Source organism: Tasmannia lanceolata, unplaced genomic scaffold (genome assembly GCF_043159265.1).
Source record: "Tasmannia lanceolata isolate RefF3 unplaced genomic scaffold, GAP_Taslan_0.1 ptg000012l, whole genome shotgun sequence".
Classification (NCBI taxonomy): domain Eukaryota; kingdom Viridiplantae; phylum Streptophyta; class Magnoliopsida; order Canellales; family Winteraceae; genus Tasmannia; species Tasmannia lanceolata.
This window is the reverse complement of record NW_027518689.1, coordinates 23,707,563-23,732,791: the sequence shown is the minus strand read 5'-3', so window position 1 is coordinate 23,732,791 and position 25,229 is coordinate 23,707,563. Positions and strand designations below refer to the sequence as shown.

The window sequence follows — 25,229 nt, the reverse complement described above, 5'->3', positions numbered from 1 at the left end:
GCAAGCCATCTCCACCTCCCCAAGCCTCTCTCTCTCTCTCTCTCTCTCTCTCTCTCTCTCTCTCTCTCTCTCTCCGCGGTGGTGAAAAACAAAGAAAAAACGGAATCGGATTGCACATCGGCGAACTTTCTCGGATTTTAGGCTCTTGGATTCAGCAAGGATCTCGATTAAAGGTAGGTTCTTTCTTCTCAGATATTTCTAGAATTATTCTATGTTTTTTTACATATTTTTGCATGGTTTTAGCATTTAAGCTTATTTAATTCAATATTATATGAGTTCGCTCAAATTCGTGTTTTACATGAGTGTTTCAAATCCGATTCGTCTCAAAATTTAATACATTGATCTATTTAAATAGGCTAAAAGAACTATCGGATCGGATCGGATGTTGGATCAAAGAATTTTCAGAATTTGAGTAAAGATTGAAATTTAATTTGAATTAATGACCGAGATATTAAAAAATTGGAAAAAATAGCTATCTTAGGATGATCTATTTCTTGGGATATTAAAAAAAATTTATGTTCATCACATCAGAACAATGTTAAAGGACATTTTCCAAAGTCGCAATTTCCTCAAAAATCATGTTTAAAAAATAGAAAACTCTTAAAAAACATCTTTTTGAAGAAGAAAAAATGGAAAATATACCAAATAAGTTCTAAAATTAATGAAATTATGTGGAAAAATAATATGATACGGATATATTCTGTCATGAATTTTTAATGATTTTAGAATTTTATTTGGTATATTGTTTGATATTTTCTTTGGAAACAACCAGATTTTGTGAGGTTTTTTATTAATATCAAATCATAGTTAAAATTTTCAAACTTTTTAGAGTAGTCTTATATTAAAAATATCATGTTGCTGTAAAATTTTCAATTGATTTGGAATTTGTTTCCTAGGGGATGTTGTGTAAATTCATATCTGGTCTGAATCTTTAAAAATCCGAAATTGATAGTAACTCATATCTAAACTTCATGGAAATTTCACAGTGTACTATATCCACTCATATCTTGTTACTGTAGAAATTTCAATGAATTTAGATTTCTATTTCTAAGGGTTTCTTTGCAATTTTAACAATCTGGTCTCATTGTTATTAAATCAAAAATTAATAGGAGCTTAATATAAAAATCTATGAAATTTTTCCAGTAAGCTATATTCATTCATATCTTGTTACTGTAGAAATTTTAATTTATTTCGAATTTATTTGCAATGAGTTCATTTGTAAAATCATTCATGTGATCTGAAATTGATAAAATCTATTAAAAATTGAAATTAACCAAAATCATTATGAAAACTTCCATGGAACCTTAAATTTCTGTCACGTATTCATTCCTTAAGCTGCTGAAACAGAAATCTTAGGAGTCTTAGATTTTCTTTGTAAAATGGTCCTGCTAGGATAATTTAGATGTCGAGATCGCATCCATAATCGTATCCCAATTGCGATTGATCCTTGACAATTTGAGTATTTAAATTATAGCATCTTATTGGCTCCGAGGTCTACTGTCCACGGAAATCCTGAGAAATATGCCAGGCAATAAGGTGCTATAACTTAAGTATTAAATTGTGCAATGGAAGAGCGTACGATTCCCTTCCATGGATGCAATTCGAGGCCGAAATTTGTGAACCATAGAGCTTTGGTATTCCTTAAATGTTTAGGAATCGAAAATTCTTGAAGTCGGAAATCATCAACTTCAACAAATTGAATCAATTTACCTCATGTCTTTGGAACCGTTGGATTACGGCTTCCCATCGTAGGAACCATTAGAGCCCCATTTTAGGAACCCTTACGTCATGTCGTGTCCTAAGTTTTAAGGAGTCCTAGAGTTAGGAGTCCAGCCTCATCACGGGCGTTTGCTATGGATAGCAACCGGGCCATAGATCTAGTTACACTAGTCACCCAAATTTTTCCTAGGACAAGCCTAGTTACCTAGGATGTAGGTTAACCTGCATTAGTCTAAGGGACAACTTGTACTTAGATAGGATCATATAGCATCTTAGATGAAGTCCTAAGATAATAAAATCTTCAACTTGAATTAAATAACTTCTCTTAAAACTGTTGAAACAGTCAATCCAGTCTAGATTGGTGTCCTAGATAAGTTAGGCATAAGTAGCTTAGTTCAGGTGCACCGAACTACGTCGACTCTGATCCCAGTGAGGCTTGGGTACGTAGGCAGCTTGGATGCTTGATGGCATACCAATCACGAGTCGGCTCCACACATAAGTGGAATTTTGTACATTAATCCTTAAATTAAAAGTAATTAAATCACTTAGGACTTTCCATGAAATTAGAAGTTTAGGAGAACTTTCACTTAGATTGAATTCAAACAAATTAAGAAAATCAAGATACACATTTAGGAATTACATTGAAATTAGATCTTAGGATGCATGTCACATAATTCGCACATTAATATAGAGTTAAATGAGCCATTTAAAAGAAATTCGAAAGAGTTAACTTTTGGAATTGAAGACCGATTATCGGGCAGGAATGGTGCATGTGGTGGTAACTCCCCATACCTTTCATTCTCGTATCCAGGTAACGAGTCTAGATTTCTGGTCAATTATGGGTCCTAGATCCCTCATCTAGGTGGCAACTCTGTCACTCTCTTTTGCGTGGAATTCGGATTGCCTTAGTGATCCCAAGTTCACGAAAAAGATGAATTAAATCACACCTTGTTAGGCTCGGCGGCTTACCCCTACCCTTATGGGTACTGGGTTGCACGTTTGTTTGCACCCTATGGCTTGGTTGCTGCCTGCTTGGTTGGGTAATTAAAATCAATAATAAAAAGCACACGCCATTCGCGTGGGTACGAGAGACCAAGAGAGAGCGTGGCGGCGCGCCCCACCACCCTCTCACGGGATCGGGTCCCACAGTACCCTCGGCCAATTTTCAAGGACTTGATAAGCCCATTCAGAAATTGATAACCCCATTTTTTATACTAGATAACCCCAATCCCAGAGACTTGAAAACCCCCTTCCAAAACTCTAGTACCCTTGGCCAATTTTTACGGACTTGATCACCCCATTCAGAAATTGGTGACCCCATTTTTTATACTAGATAACCCCAATCCTAGATACTTGAAAACCCTCTTCCAAAACTCCAATACCCTCGGCTAATTTTCAAGCACTTGATAAGCCCATTCGAAAATTGGTAACTTTACTTTTGAGAGTTACTAACCCCCTTCCAGAGAGTTGATAAACCCCTTCTGCTACAAAACCCCCTGCCTATAGAAACCCTTCTAATGGCATTATAATTCTGCTAATGATAGAAATAACAAAAGAAATTGATGTTGTTTTCATTACATGTGCTTCATGTATTACATCCCAATTTGTGTATTACAAAAAAAAAAATTAAGTAAATCAAAAAATGTGTAGCCATCCATTCATGTATTACATCAACTTTTTCTTATACAACCACTTGTCTTCCAAAAAAGTGAGTGAAGCCATCCATGCATTATCTCCAGAACTCACCCTAAAAAACAAATCGCTTAAACCCTAAATAAGATAAATCAGAAATAGAGGAATTAAAAATAGTGCAAAACCCTAAAAAAAGAAAGAAAAACAAACCTAAATACAAAGGGGTAGATGGTAAGAACTGAACATTTAAGTTTTCAAGATTTGCCAGCAACAATGGTGGCTGAACAAGGAGGAAGATGACTAGTAGGGTAAAAAGTCAAAAAGGTGATAATGGAAAAGAAGAAGAAGAGGGAAGAAGGAGAAAACAAGGTCAAAACATGTTGTAAAAGCCAAAGGGTATTTTCGTCCAGCTTTTACTAACAAGACCTCTTTTGTCGCCCGTTGATAATTTTTGAAAAGCATGGGTCCTGTTGATAATTTTGCCTAATGTTTGTCCCCCATTGGTAATTGGTCCTTATTTTTTCCCTGATTTGCATCATCTCCTAGGCGTACAGCATACATCCTTCTCTCTCCACGCGTACACTTCTCTCTTTCTCCCCCCTCCATATGTATGCCAGTTCAAGAACCATCTCCACGTTTCACCTCTTTCAACATCTCTCTCTCTCTCTCTCTCTCTCTCTCTCTCCTCTTTCAACACCTCCTGTATTTTTTTCCAGTAAATCTTTCAAGCCGACGTCGATTCTCCAATTTCCAGCCATCACAGCTTATCTTTGCTTACAGTTCTTATATTTGCTTGTGATGTTTTTTTTTAATCTTTTTAGAAGGGGTTTTGAAGACTATCGAGAGAGACAAACACATATTTCATGGGTTCGAGATGAAAGAGATGTTGACGTTGTTTACGAAGGTTGGTAATGGAGGGATCCAGTTCTTGCCATAGATACACATGCCTATTGCATAAAGCTAGGGTTTGAGGGGTGAGTCTTCTAAGATTTTTGTATTTTGGGAGTTTCTTATATGGGTTTGGTTTATTGCTGAATCTGCTTTTTTTTTTCTTTTTTGGAAGGCAGGCAAAGGAAAATAGTGAGAACAGAGGTAGGTTTTTCCAGTATTTGTTTTAGGTCCTTTTGGGTCTTTTCCTCTCCGAGTACACCTTTTCTCTCCATTTTCTAACCCTAAACCAACAACTCTCTATTCGTTGATATCATCAATATCTCAATTTTTTATACTTTGCTAAGTTTGTGTTGGTACAACTACTAAATTAATAGTGAAATTAGACTTAATACAAATTTCTCTATTACCTATCCTCTGTAGAAAGTGAAGTATTGATTGAATCTAGATGTTATCATATTTTTTCATTTTTCATTTTTTTTGCTTTTGTTCTCTCTCGAAGTTGTTTTCTTTCTCTATTTCATTCCATCCAAGCTTCATTCCTTTGACAGTTTTTTCTGATTCCATGTGGAGTAGGTATTGTGGGTTCAGTTTTTTTTTCAATCATCTAGCATATGGCTGAAATTTATTGGTTTCTTGAATGAGATACTGGATGGGGACTCCATGTTATTTTCTGCCATATTCTTACAAAAGTGCCCATCTTGCAATATCTCCAATGGCTTCCAAAATAGGGTTTCGTTTCCAACATCAATGTTTAAAATGATTGGTTTCTTGAATAAGATACTGGATGGGGACTCAATGTTATTTCAGCCAGATTCTTGCAATAGTCTTTTAGTTTTTGAACATTTCATTGGAATGAAATCATGAGCTGGTGGTGGGCTATGATCTTGATGATTTTCCATACAGATAACTTTGGACCAGTCAACTCATGCAACAAGCTGAGCCACGGGAAGGTTCAGCTCAGCGTTCAAATAATTTGTTGGAGCCCTAGTCACTGAGATGCATTGGACAATAAGTTCATCAGGAATCTTCTAAAGAAAAAGAAAAAGGATATTGCTTACAGTGATATAATTATTTTAACAAGATAAGTTATGTAGGCCCTGTTTGTTCTGGAATTTTTTGAATCCAAAACTGATTATTAGACTCAAAATTAAATGCAGTTTTGGGTCTAATAATCCATTTTAGACTACCGCTTCTCAAAATCTAAAACAAACAAGGTTTTAATGAAGAAGAGAAAACTATTAAGTGGTTGCTTATTGCAATTCTGCAACACATTGAAGCAGTTTAGCGCTGGTCATCATGAGCCGGAGAGAAGAATCAATCAATGTGGGTGAGCAGCAGCTTGCTTTGTTATGAATTAGACCATCATATTTTCCATTCTTATTATTTCTTAGGTTTTCTTGACATGTATCTCTCGGGGGCTGTTGAAATGGATTTGGTTAAATCTTAAAATAAAGATAATTTTGTTTCCTTCAATTTGTTGTTTCTTTATGTCTGATTATTTCAAGAGGGAGAATGCTCTCTCTGCTTATGAGTTTTATACTTTCCCTTTTACTGGTTTTTTCCCCTTTGTTGTTTGTTTGGGTTGTTGTAGGTGTAACCGGTTCTTATTTAAAAGGCGAACTGCACACTCAACACTCAACAATCTTACATTTAAATTAATACGTACCATTGAACTAAAATTTGATGAGCCTAAATGTCTTGAACTCCTAACAAATTTTTTTGTTTTGATTTTTTTCATCACATGATTTGTGTATAGGTAGCCCTTAACTTCTACATAAATGATTTGGACCTCATTGTCAAATTTAGAGAGTAAGTGTTTGGCATGATCTGAATTAGTGTATGGAAACTTTAATAGTATTTCTTTGTGAGAATATTAAGCATTGAAAAATAATTGGTGTTTTATGAAATAAACAACCCCATCGTGCCTTAAAAGTGGCAGCTAATTGACATTTTTAATAATATGAACATTACAAATTCACTCTGTTTATGAATATTGCAAATAAATTCTATTTTCCTTCATTTCCTTGAAGATATGTTGTTTTGCTTTAAATCTACATTATTATTTTTTAGTTTCCAGTTCAATTTATTTGTTATTTTTATTTTCGTTGGTTTTTGTCACTCTTCAGTCTTCCCTATCTTTTGCATTGCAGACGGATTGTAGCCGCTTTCCTCTTTAAAAGGTATGCCTTTTTTCTAAGTCTTTATATTCTCTCCTTCATTCGTTTGAAGGTATGCCATTTTTTTTCTTTATATCTGTTTTTTTTTTACTTCGCTGTTGACTTTAATTGTGATTTTGATTTCCGTTGGATTTAGTCGATCCCCATCTTCCTCATTGTTGAGGGATTGCTTGCACTTCCCTTTTTAGAAGGTATGCCATTTTTTTAATCTTTTTATTTTCTCCTTCATTTGTTTGGAGGTATGCTGCTGTATTTCTTAAAATTGTATTATGTTTTTACTAGGCTATTGATTTTAATTGTGATTTTGATTTCTTTCCCTTTTGGATTCTTTAAGTGCTGTTTGGAGATACTGTATACTCCGTTGTTGATTTTAATTGTGTTATTTCTTTCCCTTTCTAGGTGATAGCATTGAATTCTTTAAGTGCTATTTGGAGATGTTGTATACTCTTCTAATTGTGTACTGTTTGCTGGGTTTATTAATTATCAGCCATGAGTTTCTCTTCATGCTCCTTTTCTCTTATCCTTTTGAATAGGAGGCGGTTCCTCGGGATGTTTGAAAGCTACTTTTCTCAGTTTTTTCTTTGCCAGTAGAAACTATGTCGAAACGATGCATGGACAATCTCATGTATTATCCTGTGTTACAATTTCTGCCTTGCTGTTGCCAATACTCAAACATTATGCTAATTACCTTCTTTGTACTATAAAGTGTGGGCTATATGATTTATGGATGAATTTTTTTTTTTCTTGATGTTCACCGCTACAGTTGGCTCAATACAAAAAAGGCATGAGAAAATTAATAAATATGGGATATTTTTGAGTCTATTTGTATAGGAAAGTGATATATCCGCCCCTATTGATTACTTGGGACACCCAGCAGCAGTGTATGTGGCAATCAGCCCCATTGAATCCTTCTGACGTGAAGTACATCTGGTCATCTACAGTCATTGATACACTGCTGTTGGGTGTCCCAAGTAATCAAAAGGGGCGGATATTTCACTTCCCTTTGTATATATTCTAAAATTGGTTTTTCTTCTTGGCTCAATTTCAGAGTTCCAATAAAATCTTTCATTTTTCTTAATGTCGATGCAAATGGTAACACCTTAATCTTTCCTTCAAGCATTGCACCCACACAGTTTCTGCTGGTGTGGTTTGGTAGCCATTGAGTCTATTTATATTTGATTACTTATCATTAAATTTATTTGTGGATACTGAATTCTTTTTTTTTATTGAGCAATTTGGAATTATAAATGATGAATGAATGTATACTCTATGTATATTGCATTGAAAATTATGCTTTGATGGTATTAAACACTAGATCCTTTCACGAAGTCGCTTAGATTATTAGTTAGCATTAGCCTTCAAATCCAATCCAAAACTATATTACACATATAACTCATCTTAATTTCCTAATTAAAGCAAATAGATGCACACCAAAAGATCTCATTCTGTAGCCATTCAATAGCAGCCACTATTCAATGAATATATTCATGTTTAGGTCATTTTCCTTTTGAACAAAGTAAAAATGTAAAGAGTAGAATATATAGATCAATGCTTCTGTACTGTAAATTTCAAAAAATTTCAAAGGTGGTTTTCTTTTTTCAGTTTCTTCTAATATCACATTCTCTGTAGTTTTTCCTTATGATATGGGAAGATCAGATCTTTTTAAGAAAAAATAACTAATAAAGGTGGAAATATCATTAGCATTTTCATTTTATCTTTTAAAGCTTTAGTTTATTGTCTGTCCTTTTTTATTTGTTTTTTTATTCACAGCTTATATTTCAAGCTTTCATCTTTCTATTAATGCATCTTTTTTAAGTAAATTCAGTTTTAAACCATACTTTTTTTAATCTCCCCTCTCTTACTAGTATATATATATAAGAGAATTATTTGAATTTCTCCCAAAATTCTATTAGAATTACACATCACTTTTTTTGACTTTTTTTAACAAAGGCACCCATTCAACCCACATATTTTCAATCCTACCCCCTCCTTTATGCCTTTTAACAAATGCACCCATTAAAGCCACATAATTCAATCCTACCCCCCTCCTTTATGCTTTTTTAATAAAAAAATCTATAGGGTGATCTTAACCATCTGTTTTAAGAGGAACAACATATTATGGAAACCTCTATAGATTGGAGGGCTAGGATCTGCCTATGGAAATGATTTTTGGGGAACAACCTATTTATGTTGTGTTCCATCACATGGACGGTTTGGATCAACCTATGATGTTGTCCGTATAGTTCTTTGTCGGCCCGTACATCGCACGGGGTTTTTTACTAGTGTATATGTATATATATATATATATATATATATATATATATATATATATGGGGAAACGTTTTCTGAGCAATACCTCAGATAAGTTATCTGAGCAAGAGCTCAAAAAATCATGTGGGCCCACATTGTTTGGATGATCCAAAGCATTCATTTGATATGCCCTTACATAGATAGGGTATGCCCAAAAAATCAGCTCCATAGGATCATCCTAACCCTTCTATTTTTGGAGGTTAAAAATGGACATATCTGTGGAGGTTTATACCCATCCACTTTAACCTCCACAAATCGAAGGGTTAGGATAATCCTGTGGACCATATTTTTTGTGCACACTCTATCTATCTTTGGACTATCCAAATGAATGCTTTGGATCATCCAAACAATGTGGGCCCATATGTTTTTTTGAGCTCTTGCTCAAATAACTTATCTGAGATATCGTGTAGAAAACATTTCCCATATATATATATATATATATATATATATATATAGAGAGAGAGAGAGAGAGAGAATAGTGTTCCTGTGCAGCTGCTCAGATAGCTTATCTAAGCAGCTGCTTCAAAAACTCATGTGACCCACATTTTTGGGGTGATCCAAAGCATTGATTTGAAAGGCCCTTCCATGGATAGGGTGTGTACCAAAAATCAGCCCTATAGGATCATCCTAACTCAATCAAAGGTGGAGGGGGAAATGGACAGACACTGTTTCTGACCATTTTTTCCCTCCACAAATGACAGGGTTAGGATGATCCTAAAGGGCTGATTTTTGGTACGCGCCCTATCCATGGAAGGGCCTTCCAAATGAATACTTTGGATCACCCCAAAAATGTGGGGCCACATGAGTTTTTGAAGCAGCTGCTCAGATAAGCTATCTGAGCAGCTGTGCAGGAACACTTCTCTCATATATATATGAGGAAAAGGATTGTACGCTCGAGCGTACCAAGCTTATGGTACACTCGAGTGCCCAATCACATGGGGGCCCCACTTTGTTAGGATGATCCAAAGCATTCATTTGAAAGGCCCTTACATAGATGGGGTGTGTACCAAAAATCAGCTCCATAGGATCATCCTAAATCATCCATTTGTGGAGGACAAAATGGACAGACCACAAATCTGCTCATTTTTGCCCTCCACTTTTGGAGGGGTTAGGATGATTCAATGAAGCTGATTTTTGGTACACATCCTATCTATGATAGGGCCTTGCAAATGAATGCTTTGGATCACCACAAAAATGTGGGACCCATGTGATTGGGCACTCAAGCGTACCATAAGCTTGGTACGCTCGAGCGTACATCATATATATATATATATATATATATATATATATGGGAGAAGTGTTTCTAAACACGTGCTTAGATAGCTTAGATAACTTATCTAAGCACGTGCTCAAAAACACATGTGGCCCCACAATTTTTTGGGGATCCAAAGCATTCATTTGGAAGGCCCTTCCATGGATAGGGTGTGTACCAAAAATCAGCCCTATAGGATCATCCTAACCCAATCAAAAGTGGAGTGAAAAATTGACAAACAATGTTTGTCCATGTTTGTGCCCATTTTTTCCCTCAACAGATGGCGGGGTTAGGATGGTCCTATAGGGCTGATTTTTTGTACACACCCTATCCATGGAAGGGCCTTCCAAATGAATGCTTTGGATCCCCCAAAAAATGTGGGGCCATATGTGTTATCGAGCACGTGCTTAGAAACACTTTTCTCTCTCTCTCTCTCTCTCTCTCTCTCTCTATATATATATATATATATATATATATATATATATATATTATTAATAATAATATTACAATATAGGAAGAGAAAAAAGGATTTCTTTTTTTTTTTTTTAGAATTACATGTCAGCATTAATATTTACGATTTTTGCCATTCCTAACTTTCTCCTTCTGTATATCTATCTATCTAGCAAAAGAGAAAAGGAGAGGAGTTTTTTTAATTATTACAAACATCTGTGGATTTAACACGTTGTAGTTCCACCGTGTTACCCTTTTAGCCCTTACCTGCTATATCTAAGTACTAGTAAAAAACTCGTGCGATGCACGGGCCGACAAAGAACTGTACGGATCACGTCATAGGTTGATCCAAACCGTCCATGTGATGGAACACAACATAAATAGGTTGTGCCCCAAAAATCATTTCCATAGGCTGATCCTAGCCCTCCAATCTATAGATGTTTCCATAATTCCTCTTATCTTAAATCGGATGGTTAATATCACCCTATAGATTTTTTATTAAAAAACCATAAAGGAGGGGGGTAAGACTGAAATTATAGGGCTTTAATGGGTGCCTTTGTTAAAAGCATAAAGGAGGGGGTAGGATTGAAATTATATGATTTAATGGGTGCCTTTGTTAAAAGCATAAAGGAGGGGGGGGTAGGATTGAAATTATATGAGTTGAATGGGTGCATTTGTTCAAAAAGTCAAGAAATGTGACGTGTAATTCTCACGTAATTTTCAAAAAAATCGAAAAAACTCTCTTCTTTTCATCCCAGCTTATTGTAGTAGATATTTTGCAGGGGTAAGATAGTCCCTCCCTAAATATTTTGAGATATTTAGGAGATTTTTTCTCCTACTCGATCTTATAGAAGACACGTTTTTGGGTATTTCTTTTTTTAGTGACACACTGACGCGTGCCTCTCTCTCTCTCTCTCTCTCTCTCGCCCAAGATGCGAGATGCGACACTCTGCCTCTCTCTTTCTCTCTCAACCTCTTCATGTCTCTCGAACCCGCCATTCATCTGTCTTTGTTGTTCTAGGTTAGGGTTTCACTCCAATTGAGATTCTAATGTTTTTTTTAAACCTTTTTTGAATTTCAGGTTAGGGTTTCCCTTCAATGAGATTCTAACAGGATCTTTTGAAGCCCTTGAATTACGGGTTTGGGTTTCCTCTTAATTTAAGATTCTAATGGGTTTCCTCTAAACCTTTGAATTCCAGGGAATTTGAGAATCAATCATTTTTCCCCTTCTACTACATACTTTGAACGGCTCTTGATCTAAAGGTAGATTGACTTTTTTGGTTGAAACTATGGGCATTTCTATGACTGCTTGGGAGAGGTATTTTCATTTGCTTTTATGCTTTAATTTCTTTTATATGTTGGGCTTATTTATTGGGATTTCCACATTATAATGAGATATTAGTTGATCAAAAACCAGCATTTTTTTTCTTATTTTCATTTTGAGTTATATGTTCGCTTTTGAACGATTCTGTATTCTAATGGTGGAATTATAGGTTGTTTGTTCATGAATTTTGAACTTGGGACTCTAATCGGTCAATGAAACGGATACATACGATTGCATATGAGATTAGGGTTCTTGCCTAAAGCATAAAAATCTCGATCTTCATGTTGTAACCCTCTTTCTTTTAAGTATCTTTGTTTGAGGTTTCTATAAGGTGGTGCAGCTCCGAAGATTAGAGATTTTTTTCATTTATTTACAGGTTTCAGGGTAGTTTCGCCGTAAGATTATATGATTCAATGCATATCATGACGCTAGAAAATATATATTATAAAGAGATGAGTGCGGGTCACTTATTAAGGAAATCATAGCTTATCCTCTCATTGACATAGAGACTTCTTTCATTTATTTACAAGTTTTAGGGTAGTTTCACTATAAGGGTTACAAAATTATGCATTGTTGTAAAGCCTTCTAAATTATTGCTCATTATTCTGTGTATCGGTTCTTGGGATTCTTGCTCATTTTTCAGAAACTATTTTAGGGCTGTCGTGGTGGGTTACTTCCCACTGATTTTTATCGTCATTTTACTTTGGTGTTTTCTGGATAGTGCCTTATGTTCGATGAAATGCCACGAAGAAAATTGTTTATATTGTTTGGTTCTTGCTGGGTTTTTTTTGTTATCTTTGGATGCCAGTATTTATCTTTTTTCCATTTATGTTATTTTGTTTCTTTATGGGGAGATGATGAAGGGATTCCAGGTGGGTTGTTCCTGACCAGTCAGGTTCAACACTGGTTTCTTAGTTTCCTGTTAGTAGCTATGTTTCTTCTTCCCCAATATTTTGTTAGGGTTTTCTTCTCAGAATCCAAGACGAACAGGGCCTAAGATAGTGCCTTATGTTCGATGAAAAGCCACAAAGAAATATTTTCTTGTTCATGCTTTTATTATAGGATTTATTGATTTTTTTTGTTAGGCGTAGCTTCTCTTTCTATTTATGTAGGATGTGAATTATGCCGGGGCGTCACCTCCCAATCGGAATGCATTTATATGTCTTCCTTGCATTTGTTTTCTTTGTAGGTTTTCTTTTTAGCGGGATTTGAATTTATTTGTATAGTTTTGGCCTCATTTCTCTTTTGTAAACATCTTCAACGACACAGCTGGTTTGAATCAAGCGATTCTCAAGTCCGATATCCATTCCTTATGTCTTGGCTGCCCAGTACCAATATCGAAATCATGAGCACTCTGATCATTTATGGAGTCTAGCAGGCATGAACGGTCTTCGTCCTCTATATGCATTGTAAAGAAACATGTCTTCTTGAAGAATTTATAAATTGAAGTATTTTCGTTGCCAGGATGTTCAAGGCTGAAGGTACTAAACTCTTTGTTTTCATATGCAGGGGAGAAATTATCTAGAGAAGAAGCATTGCAAGATTGCCGAAAAGGTTTCCATTTGGGTTCTTTGAACTTCCAAATATTTCTACACCCTTCATTTCTAACTTTATTGATCTGCATTTTCCTTTGCTTGCAGTTAAAAAATTGAATGATGGATTAGTTATCTGGAAGCCTTTCTGCCCCGAAGGTTTCAAAGAGGGATATCCTCACACATTCTCTTTATTTTAACGGCAGTGTCAATTAGTGAATTTGTTCAATAGAGATGCTGTTTGAGTTTATCTATTTATTTATTTTTGGCTTCCAATCTCATTTATCGATTCCATTTTTATCTCATAGATCATTGAGGAATGAAAAAGACTGCCACTGGTGGTTTTGCTGAAATCCAAACAGGACCTTAGTGTAGGGATTTATCCATTCCTGTTACTTCCGTTCTAGATTTGAGTAACTCTTCTAATTATTTGCTCTGTCTCTGTCAATAGGTTGTTGGAAATGAACTAAAGCAAGCATGCACTGGCAATTGTTTGTCTTCTGTATTTAGAGAGTTCCAACTATACAAAAACACCAACTTACTTTTGTTTTTTGCTCCCTTCAAATTTTAAATAACTCTTTTATTCATTTACTTTGTGTTTGTCGATATAATGAAAATTAAATAAAGAAAACTTACTTTTGTGTTTTGCTCCCTTCAGAATTTAAATAACTCTTTTATTCATTTACTTTGTGTTTGTTGATATTATGAAAATTAAATAAAGATTGCAGTGGCAATTGTTGATCTGTTGTGTTAAGGTATACAAAAAGTTCAGCTTAGGTTATCAGTTTCACACCATGACACTTCCACTGATGTCTTATTCAATACTAAAATTTAAAAACTTCATGAGCATAATGTTGTAAACTATAGTTGAATGGAATTGATATTTCCATTCTCACAAATAGTTGGATTATAATATTCCGCCAAACTGAATGTCATGTGTTCTGATCTTTTTGATTTATTCTATTCTTATATACTAGATTGGATTTTTTTTTATTCCATTGTGTTTGCACTTTTACCTTCAATTTTTTTATGATTCCATTAGTTTTTCACTTTTTACATAACACGGGATCATGGAAATGGGTTCTCTTTCTTTTATTGCCTTCCAATTTTTTGATGTTTCTTTTCTATCCATATATGAACAGTTTTAGAACATCTTTTTAATTAATCATTTACATTTTCTTTGTCGTCCTGGGATCGCACGGGTCTTTTACTAGTTATATATATAGAAGAAGGGAAACTAAGGGAATTATTTGAATTTCTCCCAAAAATCTGTGAGAATTACACATCACTTTCCTTGGCTTTTTTCAACAAAGGCACTCATTCAACCCACATATTTACAATCCTACCCCCTCCTTTACGCTTTCTAACAAAGGCGCATGTTAAAGCCACATAATTTCAATCTTACCCCCTCCTTTATGCTTTTTAACAAAGGCACCCATGAAAGCCACATAATTTCAATCTTACCCCCCTCCTTTATGCTTTTGTAATAAAAAATCCATAGGGTGATCTTAACCATCCGATGTAAGAGGAACAACATATTCTGGAAACCTCTATAGATTGGACGGCTAGGATCAGCGTATGAAATGATTTTTGGGGCACTACCTGTTGATGTTGTGTTCCATCACATGGATGGTTTGGATCAACCTGTGATGTGGTTCGTACAGTTCTTGGGCCGGGTACTGGTCAAAATTCGTGACCCGTAGGGAAACTAAGGGAATTATTTGAATTTCTCCCAAAAATCTATGAGAATTATACATCACTTTTTTTGACTTTTTTTAACAGAGGCACCCATTGAAGCCACATAATTTCAATCCTACCCCCTCCTTTATGCTTTTTAACAAAGGCACATAATTTCAATCTTACCCTCCTCCTTTATGCATTTGTAATAAGAAATCCATAGGGTGATCTTAACTGTCCGATGTAAGAGGAACAACATATTATGGAAACCTCTATCGATTGGACGGCTAGGATCAACGTATGAAAATGATTTTTGGGGCACAACCTGTTAATGTTGTACAGTTCTTTGGTCGGGTACGGGTCCAAGATTCCGTAAATTTTCAAGGGTCATTTTTACATGGCCCGTGTCACCCGGACCCTTAGGGTTGGGTCAAACCCTCCAATATTTTTCAAAATCTTTTTGATGGGCCCAAAAATTAATTTCTTCTAATCTTTGCACTGGTAATTCCCCTACAGTTGGTGGGCCCAAAAATTATTTTCTTCAAATCTTTGAACAAAGTAGGCCCCACCTGTATTTTTCAAAATGAATTGTATGCACCACCCCAGATCCAAACCCTCCATTTGATAATCATAGCCCTCTGATCTAAAGAAAAACTGCATATTACGGAAACCTCTATAGATTGGAGAGTTGTGATCATCCAATAGAAATGATTTTTGGGGCACAACCTATTTACATTGTGGCCCATCAAATGAATGATTTCAATCATCCTATGGTGTGGGTCGTGCATTAACATTAAGGCCAAATTGTAGGCCCCATCCAGATTTTTGAAATTAAGTTTGTGGTCAACACCATAGGATGATCCAAGCTATCCATTTGATGGGCCGCAACGCAAATAGGTTGTGCCCCCAAAATCATTTCGATGGGATGATTGCAACCCTCCGATCTATAAGGTTTCCGTAATTTTCAGTTTCTCTATTGTCTATCATGAGAAGCTAAATATAATGTTTTCCCACTCCCTGTGCATCACACGGGGTGTCCCACTAGTGTGTGTGTGTATATATATATATATGAGAAAACGGTTTCTACACACAAGTGTAGATAAGGTATCTACACACTAGCTTAAAATACAATGGAGGCCCACATTGTTTGGGTGATCTAAACCATTCATTTGATTGGCCCTCACATAGATAGGGTGTCCACAAAAAATAAGCTCCATAGGATCATCCTAACCCTTCGAACCATGGAGGCAAAAAATGGACAGATTTGTGAAGGTTTATACACATCCATTTTACCTCCAAAAATCGTAGGGTTGGGATGATCCTATGGAACTGATTTTTTGTGGACACCCTATCTATGTGAGGGCCAATCAAATGAATGGTTTGGATCACCCAAACAATATGCCCTCCACTGTATTTTAAGCTAGTGTGTAGATAACTTATCTACACTTGTGTATTTTTTACCAGCTGTATTATGTAACACATATCATACGTTTTTTAGTAGGCAGCTTAAGATCAGTTTAGACTTTTGGAAAGTTTAGAATTGCATTTTGGACAGATTTTGGTAGCTAAAGAAAGCCTCCAATTAGAGAAGGCTGTGACTACTACTCTTTTTTTCATCTTTATTATAGTAATCTACTACCTCATTTGCAATTAAAGCACTGTCTAGAATTTTCCTTTCTTGGTTGAAAGTGGATTGCGTAATGGAGATATAACTTTTGGCCATATCTTCTTCAAACTCTCCACAAGAACTTTTGTTAAGATCTTATAGAGACACCCCACCAAACTGATAGGACTGAAATATGTCGGTCAATTGCCTCTTGGACATTTCGAATCAAAGCTATGAATATCGTCCCATTGCTTCTGTCAAACTCCAAACCGTCGTGAAAAGCCTAAAAGAAGTTACATATATCACCTTTTACAACCTCCTAACAACTTTGACAAAAAGCAATGCAAAATCAGTTCGGCTCAGGAGCCGGATCTCTTCTAAAGGGATAAAGGCCAACGTTATCATTTCATAATTAAATTATTTCTCTAAAAACTCTCGATCTGACTCCTCGATTGAACTGTAGTCAACACGGTCCAATCATAGGGAGTTCACCAGCCTCCACCGTATGGAGAGACTTATAAAAATCTACAATTTCCTTGGACACTACGTTCTTTTCAAGATGTGATTTCCTCTCCTCATAGCACTTGCAATGTCATGAAAATAATATGTATTTTTTGTCTCCCTCCTTCAGCCATTTGGATTTTGAACTGTCAGTAAAATATTTCTTTATGTAGTATAATTCAGTTATGTTCCTCTTTGGGTGCACCCATTTTCCTCACCATTTCTGCATTAGCGGAGCCATCTACCTCTGTTCTGTCCAGTGTTTAAAAACGCGGATTTGACGCGGAACGCGGCCAGGAAAAATCCTTGTCGACTCAACGCAGACGCGGCCAAGAATGCGGTTGACGAGGTTGATGCGGTCATAACTTGGGAGAGTCGAAGGAGTTTAATGACTATGTAGGGCAAAATGCGGAATGCGGATGTGGTGCAATGCGGAACACGGCCAAAGCAAAAAGGAGTCGACTCGGGGGAGTTCCTTGCCGAGTCAAGGAGTTTTTGAACACTGGTTCTGTCACCTGTATTCTTCTATCCTTCTTGCTTTGATAAATTATGGTTCGGGCGTACCTAACCCCTAGCTTGCCCACGCAAAAAGGAAAAAAGAACTGTTTAATATGTGGATCTCTGCTTATTGTGATTGAATTATATGGGATTCTTCTTGTTTATTCAATATTTTTTCACCAAAAATAAGCAGGATTTATATTGCAAATTCTTACAAACTCAACTTGTATTAATAATCTCTTGTAGATAATTGAATCTTGTAAATGCGATGAAGTAATTATCCTTTGAAAGTAATAGAATTTGCAGACCTAATTTGGAATTTTAGATCACAATCTTGGAAGATGGGTTAATCCCCAATTTTATATCATTCATTTTCTCTTAGAGATAATTAAACGCTCAAAATGATTTGGATTGATAGTTTTAGTTGAAGCAATGGAATACTCTAAGGGTGCATTTGGATTGCAAGAATAGTAAGCAGTGTAATCAGCATCCTATTCCGCTAATGCCTGAATTCTGCGTTTGGTTCAAAACAATGAATGGAATCAGAGGGCAGAAATGACAAAAGGCAGAATTCATTAGGGGCCCATTTGGATACCTCATATTTTGTATTTGGATTTAGAATTAAGTTTCGAATATAAAATGAATAGATCAACCAGCTCATGTTGAGGGAGGGTGGGGACTTCCTATTGGAGGAGAGAGGTTGAGGAGCAAAGAGGGAGAAGGAAACTGCCAGAGGATTTCCAATTACTTATTTTCACAGCATATTTGGAAATCTGATTTGTTTCACTGTCAGTCACTGATTTGGAAATCCAAGGATTTGATCCGGATCCAAATCACAACGCAAAATGGGCTGCAAATGTGAGAAATCCAAATCAAAATCTTCTCAGCTTCCAAACGGGCCCTAGGGGAAATGTCCCAAAAGGTGCCATTCTGATTTAGCCCCTATCGTAATGAAATTTTCATTGGTATTTTTTGAATTAATTTTTTTTATTTTAAATTTTTTTTTTTTCCATTCTATTTCTATGGAATCAAAATAGGATGCTGATTTTGATTCCTGATTATGCAATTCAAATGCAGTCTAGCATTTAGGATTTACTGTGATAGCAGAATCTTTCCACCGTTTAGATTGATTTCAAACTTGGAAAAAGTCAATCCTACGCAGAAATGTTTAGCTTGGTCTTTACTTTAAAGTACAGGTACCAACTTAGAGAAACTTATGACCAAAATAGATACATGCCAGCATAAAAAAGGAAGCATTGGCCACTTGTATTGGGTGTCCAGGCCGAAGATGCATTACAATTCAAAACCTCATAAAAACGTTCATAAACAATGAGTTGACTAGGTGTTCCAAAACGAAATCTAGAATTAGTTGTTCTTTGGAGGGGTATTTGCAAACTTCGAACTAAAATTAGCGAAGCCAACCAATTCACTGGGGCCACCCACCTCATCAGCAGGCACAGCATCTGAAATCTCTTTCAGGTCTTCTTTTGTAAGCTTCACATTGAAGGAGCCAATGTTATCATTTAGATTCTTAATCTTCGTTGTCCCTGTAGAAATTGAGAGGGGAAATGGGAGGTAGAACAATAGATTATCAGATCGTTAGTGATTCTTTTTATAATATGTTGAAATGGGTTTGAAATGGAAATTGTGAGAATTGTTTACCTGGGATAGGAACCACATCTTCACCTTGATAGAGTACCCATGCAAGAGCTAGTTGAGGAGGAGTGCAACAATGCTTAGCAGCTAAGTTCGCGACACGCGTGTACAAGAGTTTGTTCTTGTCTAAGTTATCTCCTGTGAACCTTGGATGGTTAACCTAATTACAAAAAATGGATGAGTTCAGAAAATTCAATTACGTATGAGGAAAGAACTTGAGGCCATGTCTGGCGGCCAGGATTTTTTTTTTCTTGATAAATCAGTGTCAAGTGTTGAAAGAGGGGTAGGGTGGGTGGGAGAAGGATAGAGATTTGAGAGGGTCAATTGAGATAAGGGTGATGGGAACCGGCTAAAAAGCAGAAAAAAGTTGATCTCATTGAGTAGAGTTTTTTGTTTCTTGATTTTTAGCTTCTTCTCATCAATTGGGAGACACTAATTTTATGTTTTTTGTTTCCTGATTTTTAGACACTTCACCCACACAACCCCTCTCCCACCACTAGCACTAGGAGACTCCAGTTTATTATGAAAAAAAAATAATGGTAGCAAAAAAAAAAAAACAATATTCTTGGAAAGAAAAGGATTGAAGTTCTAATGTCATTTAGTAAAAATGGAATAAAATGCTAGGCAAGAATTAACTTCATACCAAAATACTTCCTGCAGGCAAACTTTCAGAAGTTGCCTTCCCACCAAAGAACCCACGGCCAAGCGGGCTATATGATACTATTCCTACACCAAGCTCTCTGCATGAAGGCAGCAAGAACATCAAGTATCAAATAACATTGACGTTCACAGATTGAAACAAAAAAATCACGGAGAAATGATATCACAAGCATACATGATAGTTAAAATTTTGGCCATACGTAGAAGGAAATGGTAATGTACATCAATTTAATCAAAAATGAATATTCTGGTGAAGATAAATTTCAAAAAAAAATTTGAAAATTGACAAATATATTCATACTAGCAAAATTTACAATGGGGACCAGTAGTCCCACCAGATTTACATAGGATGAAATGCCCAGGAGCATTCTCCTTGGCCCCTTGGCCCAAAAGAAAAGCCCATTACCCCTTACATTACCCAATAGCCTCAATTGTAACGAAATCAACAAAAAGTGCCATACTGTGGAACAAAGTCAAGATCGTGACATGCCACGTCACACAGACTTCTCTACCACATTCCGAATTCGATTTTCAAAAATCCCGTTCAGAGGCCCAGAGCTATTGTGCGCCCTAACCGTGCACGATAGCCGACCACCCAACAACACCGTCGGATCTCCGACGGCCTCCACCTCGTACCATCACCAAAACCCGGCGGGTCATCCTCTCGCCGACGACCACCCCCTTCTCCACAGTCACCACCTCCAATCCCTTCTACATCTCCACCACAAAAGTCATCTCCACCGGGGGAGTCTCAGCCACCACCATCATCATGACATCATCATCATCAAGAATTCGTCCACCTCCATTGCCACTAGCCATCACACCCGTCCTCAAGCCACCACCCACGATCTTGATTCCGAAGACCACAGCCTCCTACGGTCAAACCCAGCAACCCCATTGCTAAGTCCGGCGATCCACAGCCTCCCAGATCCCCCATGGCCTCCAGATCCGATAATCCACGGCCTCCACGACCTCGCACCGCCTATAGCTGGCCTTCCATAGCTCTAGGTCCAGCACCCCATGGCCTTTCACGGCCTCCGGCAACCTCCACGGTTTTCCTCGGCTCCAGATCCGGCTTCACGGCCTCCATGGCTTCAGATCCGACCTCCACGGCCCCAGATCCTGCCTCCACAGCCCTACACGGCCTCCGACAACCTCCACGGTTTTCCTCGACTACAGATCCAGCTTCACGGCCTCCACGACTCCCAATCCGGCCTCCACGGCTCCCAATCCAGCCTCCACGGCCCCAGATCCTGGCTCCACAGCCCTAGATCTAGCCACCATGGAAGAGCCATACTCCAGATCTGGCCTCCACAGTTCCCGATTCGGCCTCCAGGGCTCATCTTTTGCCAACAATGGGAGAGATGAGAAACAGAGGGCGAGGCTCAAAAAAGCAGCAATGGGGAGAGACGAGATGGCGCGATTCCAAGAGAGAGAGAGAGAGAGAGAGCCTCCTTCCCTAGGCGGAAGCCCTAGGGAGGGAGCGCACGAAGTCGCCATTTTTCCGCCTCTTTTTTGGTGGGGACGTTGTTAAATTTCAAATTTTCAAGATAAATTTCAAAATTCCCTGAGATATCATTTAGCTAGAGTAATTATAGAGAGACTACCAATACAACATCATATTGTAATCAATCAGCCAGATCACAAGAACAATTTAAGTCTTTAAAATAGCTCTTTTTGTTTCCCAAGGATAGCGGTAGCTGGGGCTAATTAATCAGATATCAATGTTTTGATGAACATAAATTTAAAAATTCCCTAAGATATCATTTGGGCCTTGTTTGGATTGCAAAGAAAAAAAAATCCACAGTGGAATTTTTTTCTCAGGAATAATTTTCTTTCCATGATTTAGAGGGAAACAATATGATTATAGTTAATTTGAAGGGTTATCATCAAGGTCCCTCTAAAATTGAATAGGTTTGGTTCAAGTTATTATTTTTGTGTGTAAAAAAAAGTAGAAAATCTTAGTGATATTTTTCCATTCCAAACATGAACTAATAAATTCTTGCAATCCAAACAGGGCCTAGGGATAGTGATTATAGAGATTACCAAAACAGCATCATATTGTAATAAAAAAGCAAGATCACAAGAACATTAATGTTTTGTTATCTGGAGCTCATGGGAGTATCTGCTATAGCTTGAGGCTATAATTAGCATTTGGTGATATGTATATAATAGCTCTTCTATAAATGCTACGTTTTGGCTACTATTTTATCAACACTCCTTAGTTCAAAGTAGTATTTGTTGATACACCATGACTTTGGCCTTAGTTTTCATATGTAGAACACTGTTAAAGCCTTAGTTTTCGCATGTAGCACACTGTTCAATCTTTTAATTAAGAAATTTTCTACTAGCTTCTCTGCCAAAAAATTGCAAGTCCCTTTTCTTGAATCGAATAATTAAACCATACTCAACTCAACTAAACTAAGCCTTCATCCCAAACTAGTTGGGTTCGGCTAATGAATCTTTTAGAAAATTTTCATGAAGAAGGTGAAAAGGATCTACCCAGCTCAAAATTGACTAAGTTTACTCCTGACACTAGTTGGGTTCATCTACATGGATCATTTTCTTCCATTCTATCATATCCAAGGTGATGTTCTCTGTTATGTTCCTAGCCCTCAAGTCTTTCCTAACTGTTTCTACCCAAGTTGTTTTCAGTCTGTCCCTACCTCTTTTTACTTCATCAACTTGGCACGAGTCACTTCTTCTCACTGGAGCATCCAAAAGCCTACATTGGATATGCCCAAACCATCTTAAGCGGTGCTCTCTCATCTTCTCCTCAATTGGTACCACCCCCACCTTTTTACGAATGTCTTTATATTTAATTCGATCTAACCTTGTGTGGCCACACATCCATCTAAGCATTCGCACTTCCGCTACACTCATCTTATACACATGCTGCTTCTTGGTGGCCCAACATTTTGAGCCGTACAGCATGGCTGGCCACACAGCTGTCTTATAAATCTTTCCCTTCAACTTGGTAGGGATTTTACAGGCGCACAGAATTCCTAAAGCAAACTTCCACTTCAATCAATCTGCTCTTATTCTATGGTTAACATCATCTTCAATCTCTCCTTCCTTACGTAGAATTGAACCAAGATACTTAGGTACCTCCTGTCTAGTCATATTTACTACATCCTCGTCCCGCCTCCTTACATTACGAATGTTGCACTCCATATACGCTGTCTTAGTCCTACTCAGTCTAAAACCTTTGGATTCCAAAGTAGTTCTCCATACTCTAACATAGGATTTACTCCTGCTTTGGTTTCGTCGATTAATACTATGTCATCTACAAATAACCTACACCACGACACCTCATCCTGAATACCCTCCGTAAGCTCATCCATAACTAGCATAAAAAGATAAGGGCTTAGAGCTGATCCTCTCCTATTGTAATTGGAAACTCACTAGACGTGCCATCCGTGGTTCTGACACTAGTTACTACTCCATCGTACATATCCTTAATCACATCAACAAATTTAGTAGGCACTTTTTTCCTTTCAAGGACCCACCACAGAACACTCCTGGGAACCCTATCATATGCTTTCTCCAAATCAATGAAAACCATATATGAAGGTCCTTTTTATTTTCTCTAAATCTCTGTATTAACCGCCTAATCAAGAAGATAGCTTCCATAGTTGATCGTCCGGACATGAAGCCAAACTGATGCTTTGACACCTTAGTCTCTTTTCTTAGTCTATGCTCAATTACCCTCTCCCAAAGCTTCATCACTAATTATCATGGTTTTGGAGATAATTAAACCATGATACACAAAAATAATTACAATCCATATCAAGGTGAATAAATCATGTAACTAGTTCAATGATGGAATGTAACATCCTTTTGTTCCTAAAAGGCCAACAATCATCAAGTTTTATGAAAGAAAAATGAGAAGGATGGAAGAGGACGAATGATATTATGTTGGTATATCACCAAGAATGATATTTAGATTCATAGTTCACTATCACGATATTTATGTTGGCAGGCAATTATCTTTGGAAGAGGATGATTTGAACTCGAGGCTGAGTTCTTTTCAAAAGAGGGTAATGATACAGTAGACCAGCATTCACCAAGTTTTATGAAAGAAAAGGGATTTAAAGGAATCACACATGGTTATTGTTCAAAATCTAGACTAGATCGACCCAAAAGCAAAAGAGAGGCGTTGGGACAATTTGTAAAACAAGTTTTGACGTAGATGGGGCTCATCCTTATTACAAAAATAACTTTCTATTTTATTTATAAGACTTCAAATGAGTATTTTATAAGCTATTATACCATTCAAAAAAAATTATAAGCTATTATGTCATAGGGGTATCCCCAACTAGTTTGGGACAAGGGCTGAGTTGAGTTGACTTGACTTGAGTATGTCATAGGGGGGTATAATAGGTATTTTTTAAGTTTCAAAACTTAGGTTACTTAAGTGAATTAGAATAAAGGAGGGCACACTCCTCTCAGGACACCATTCACATCTAGTTATGGGCACATTACCTATCTTAATCTACAGTGAGTGCTGGCAGCGTCCTTACCAAGTGTCACATGTTTGGGCACTACAGGCAGATCTAAAAATCCAGCATCATAGCTAGGCGAGTAATTGGGAGTGGGAGTCTGGTAGCGGCCAGGAATTCCTCCTTTTTTGGGCAATCATCCGTGCTTGGCTTTCAGGTGCGAGTAAGGACGCGCTCTGGGGTTAGGGGGTTGTAAGGGCGCGCCCTGATCCCAGGTGCCCGTAAGGTAGCCGATGCTTTTGCCTCATCCGGGGAAATGAAACCTAAAGGAGCTACTGCATATGGTGGTTTGACTCAAATAAAAATAACCACGGATAAACCCCTTGATTCAATGACAATTACCGATAACTAAGATTCATTTTTGAGCTAAACGATAACTAAGATTCATTTTTTAACTAAACGAGCGAAGCTTCTTTCATTTTGGTTGGTCAATAACTACAAATTGTAATTGTTTTTGGGTAAGAATCATGGCTTTTATCGATATGAGTGTTCTATATCAAATAAATTGCCAACTATTTCATTTTAAACCATATCTATACTAATGTAATGGTAGAAAGAGTACCATGTTGTTCCTGAACTTCAAACGGTTTAGCTTTAACCATGTTAATGGTCCCACATTATTGCATCACAGTGCACCTCGAAGGGAAACTCAAAATCGGGAAGGACAAGCACAGGTGTCGAACACAACTTGTGCTTCATCTAACGGAAACTCCGCTCCACTTTAGCCGTCCATGGAAAGGAGGCCTTTTCAGACACTTTGTAAATGGCGCCATGATGGAACTGAAGTGGGGAATAAATCTCATGTAGAAGTAGCGAAGAGCCGACATCGAGGTGCCAAGCCT

At 37.1% G+C, this 25,229-nt stretch overlaps 1 protein-coding gene and 1 long non-coding RNA gene across 21 annotated transcripts in view; one reads left to right on the top strand and one right to left on the bottom strand.

The window, feature by feature from the left end:
* The first annotated feature begins 4,010 nt into the window (after positions 1–4,010).
* On the top strand, positions 4,011–14,028 carry LOC143887125 (uncharacterized). Of its 20 annotated transcripts, none has more exons than XR_013254068.1 (9): positions 4,011–4,325; positions 4,419–4,443; positions 5,146–5,565; positions 6,393–6,422; positions 6,556–6,610; positions 11,631–11,749; positions 13,025–13,164; positions 13,265–13,309; positions 13,396–14,028. It is a non-coding gene; the product is annotated as an uncharacterized LOC143887125 (long non-coding RNA). The 20 variants fall into 20 exon arrangements; XR_013254063.1 differs by having other exon boundaries at positions 4,415–4,443; XR_013254064.1 differs by having other exon boundaries at positions 4,415–4,443; positions 5,146–5,569.
* A 4,696-nt stretch (positions 14,029–18,724) lies between these two features.
* Positions 18,725–25,229, bottom strand: part of LOC143887738 (perakine reductase-like) — a 41,530-nt gene continuing 35,025 nt past the window's right edge. Inside the window, exons 5-7 of the mRNA XM_077391903.1 lie at positions 19,869–19,965; positions 19,232–19,385; positions 18,725–19,116 (exon numbers count right to left, since the gene is read on the bottom strand). Of these exons, the coding sequence (XP_077248018.1) occupies positions 18,935–19,116; positions 19,232–19,385; positions 19,869–19,965 (433 nt within the window). The 3' untranslated portion in view covers positions 18,725–18,934. The remainder of the gene's footprint in view (positions 19,117–19,231; positions 19,386–19,868; positions 19,966–25,229) is intronic.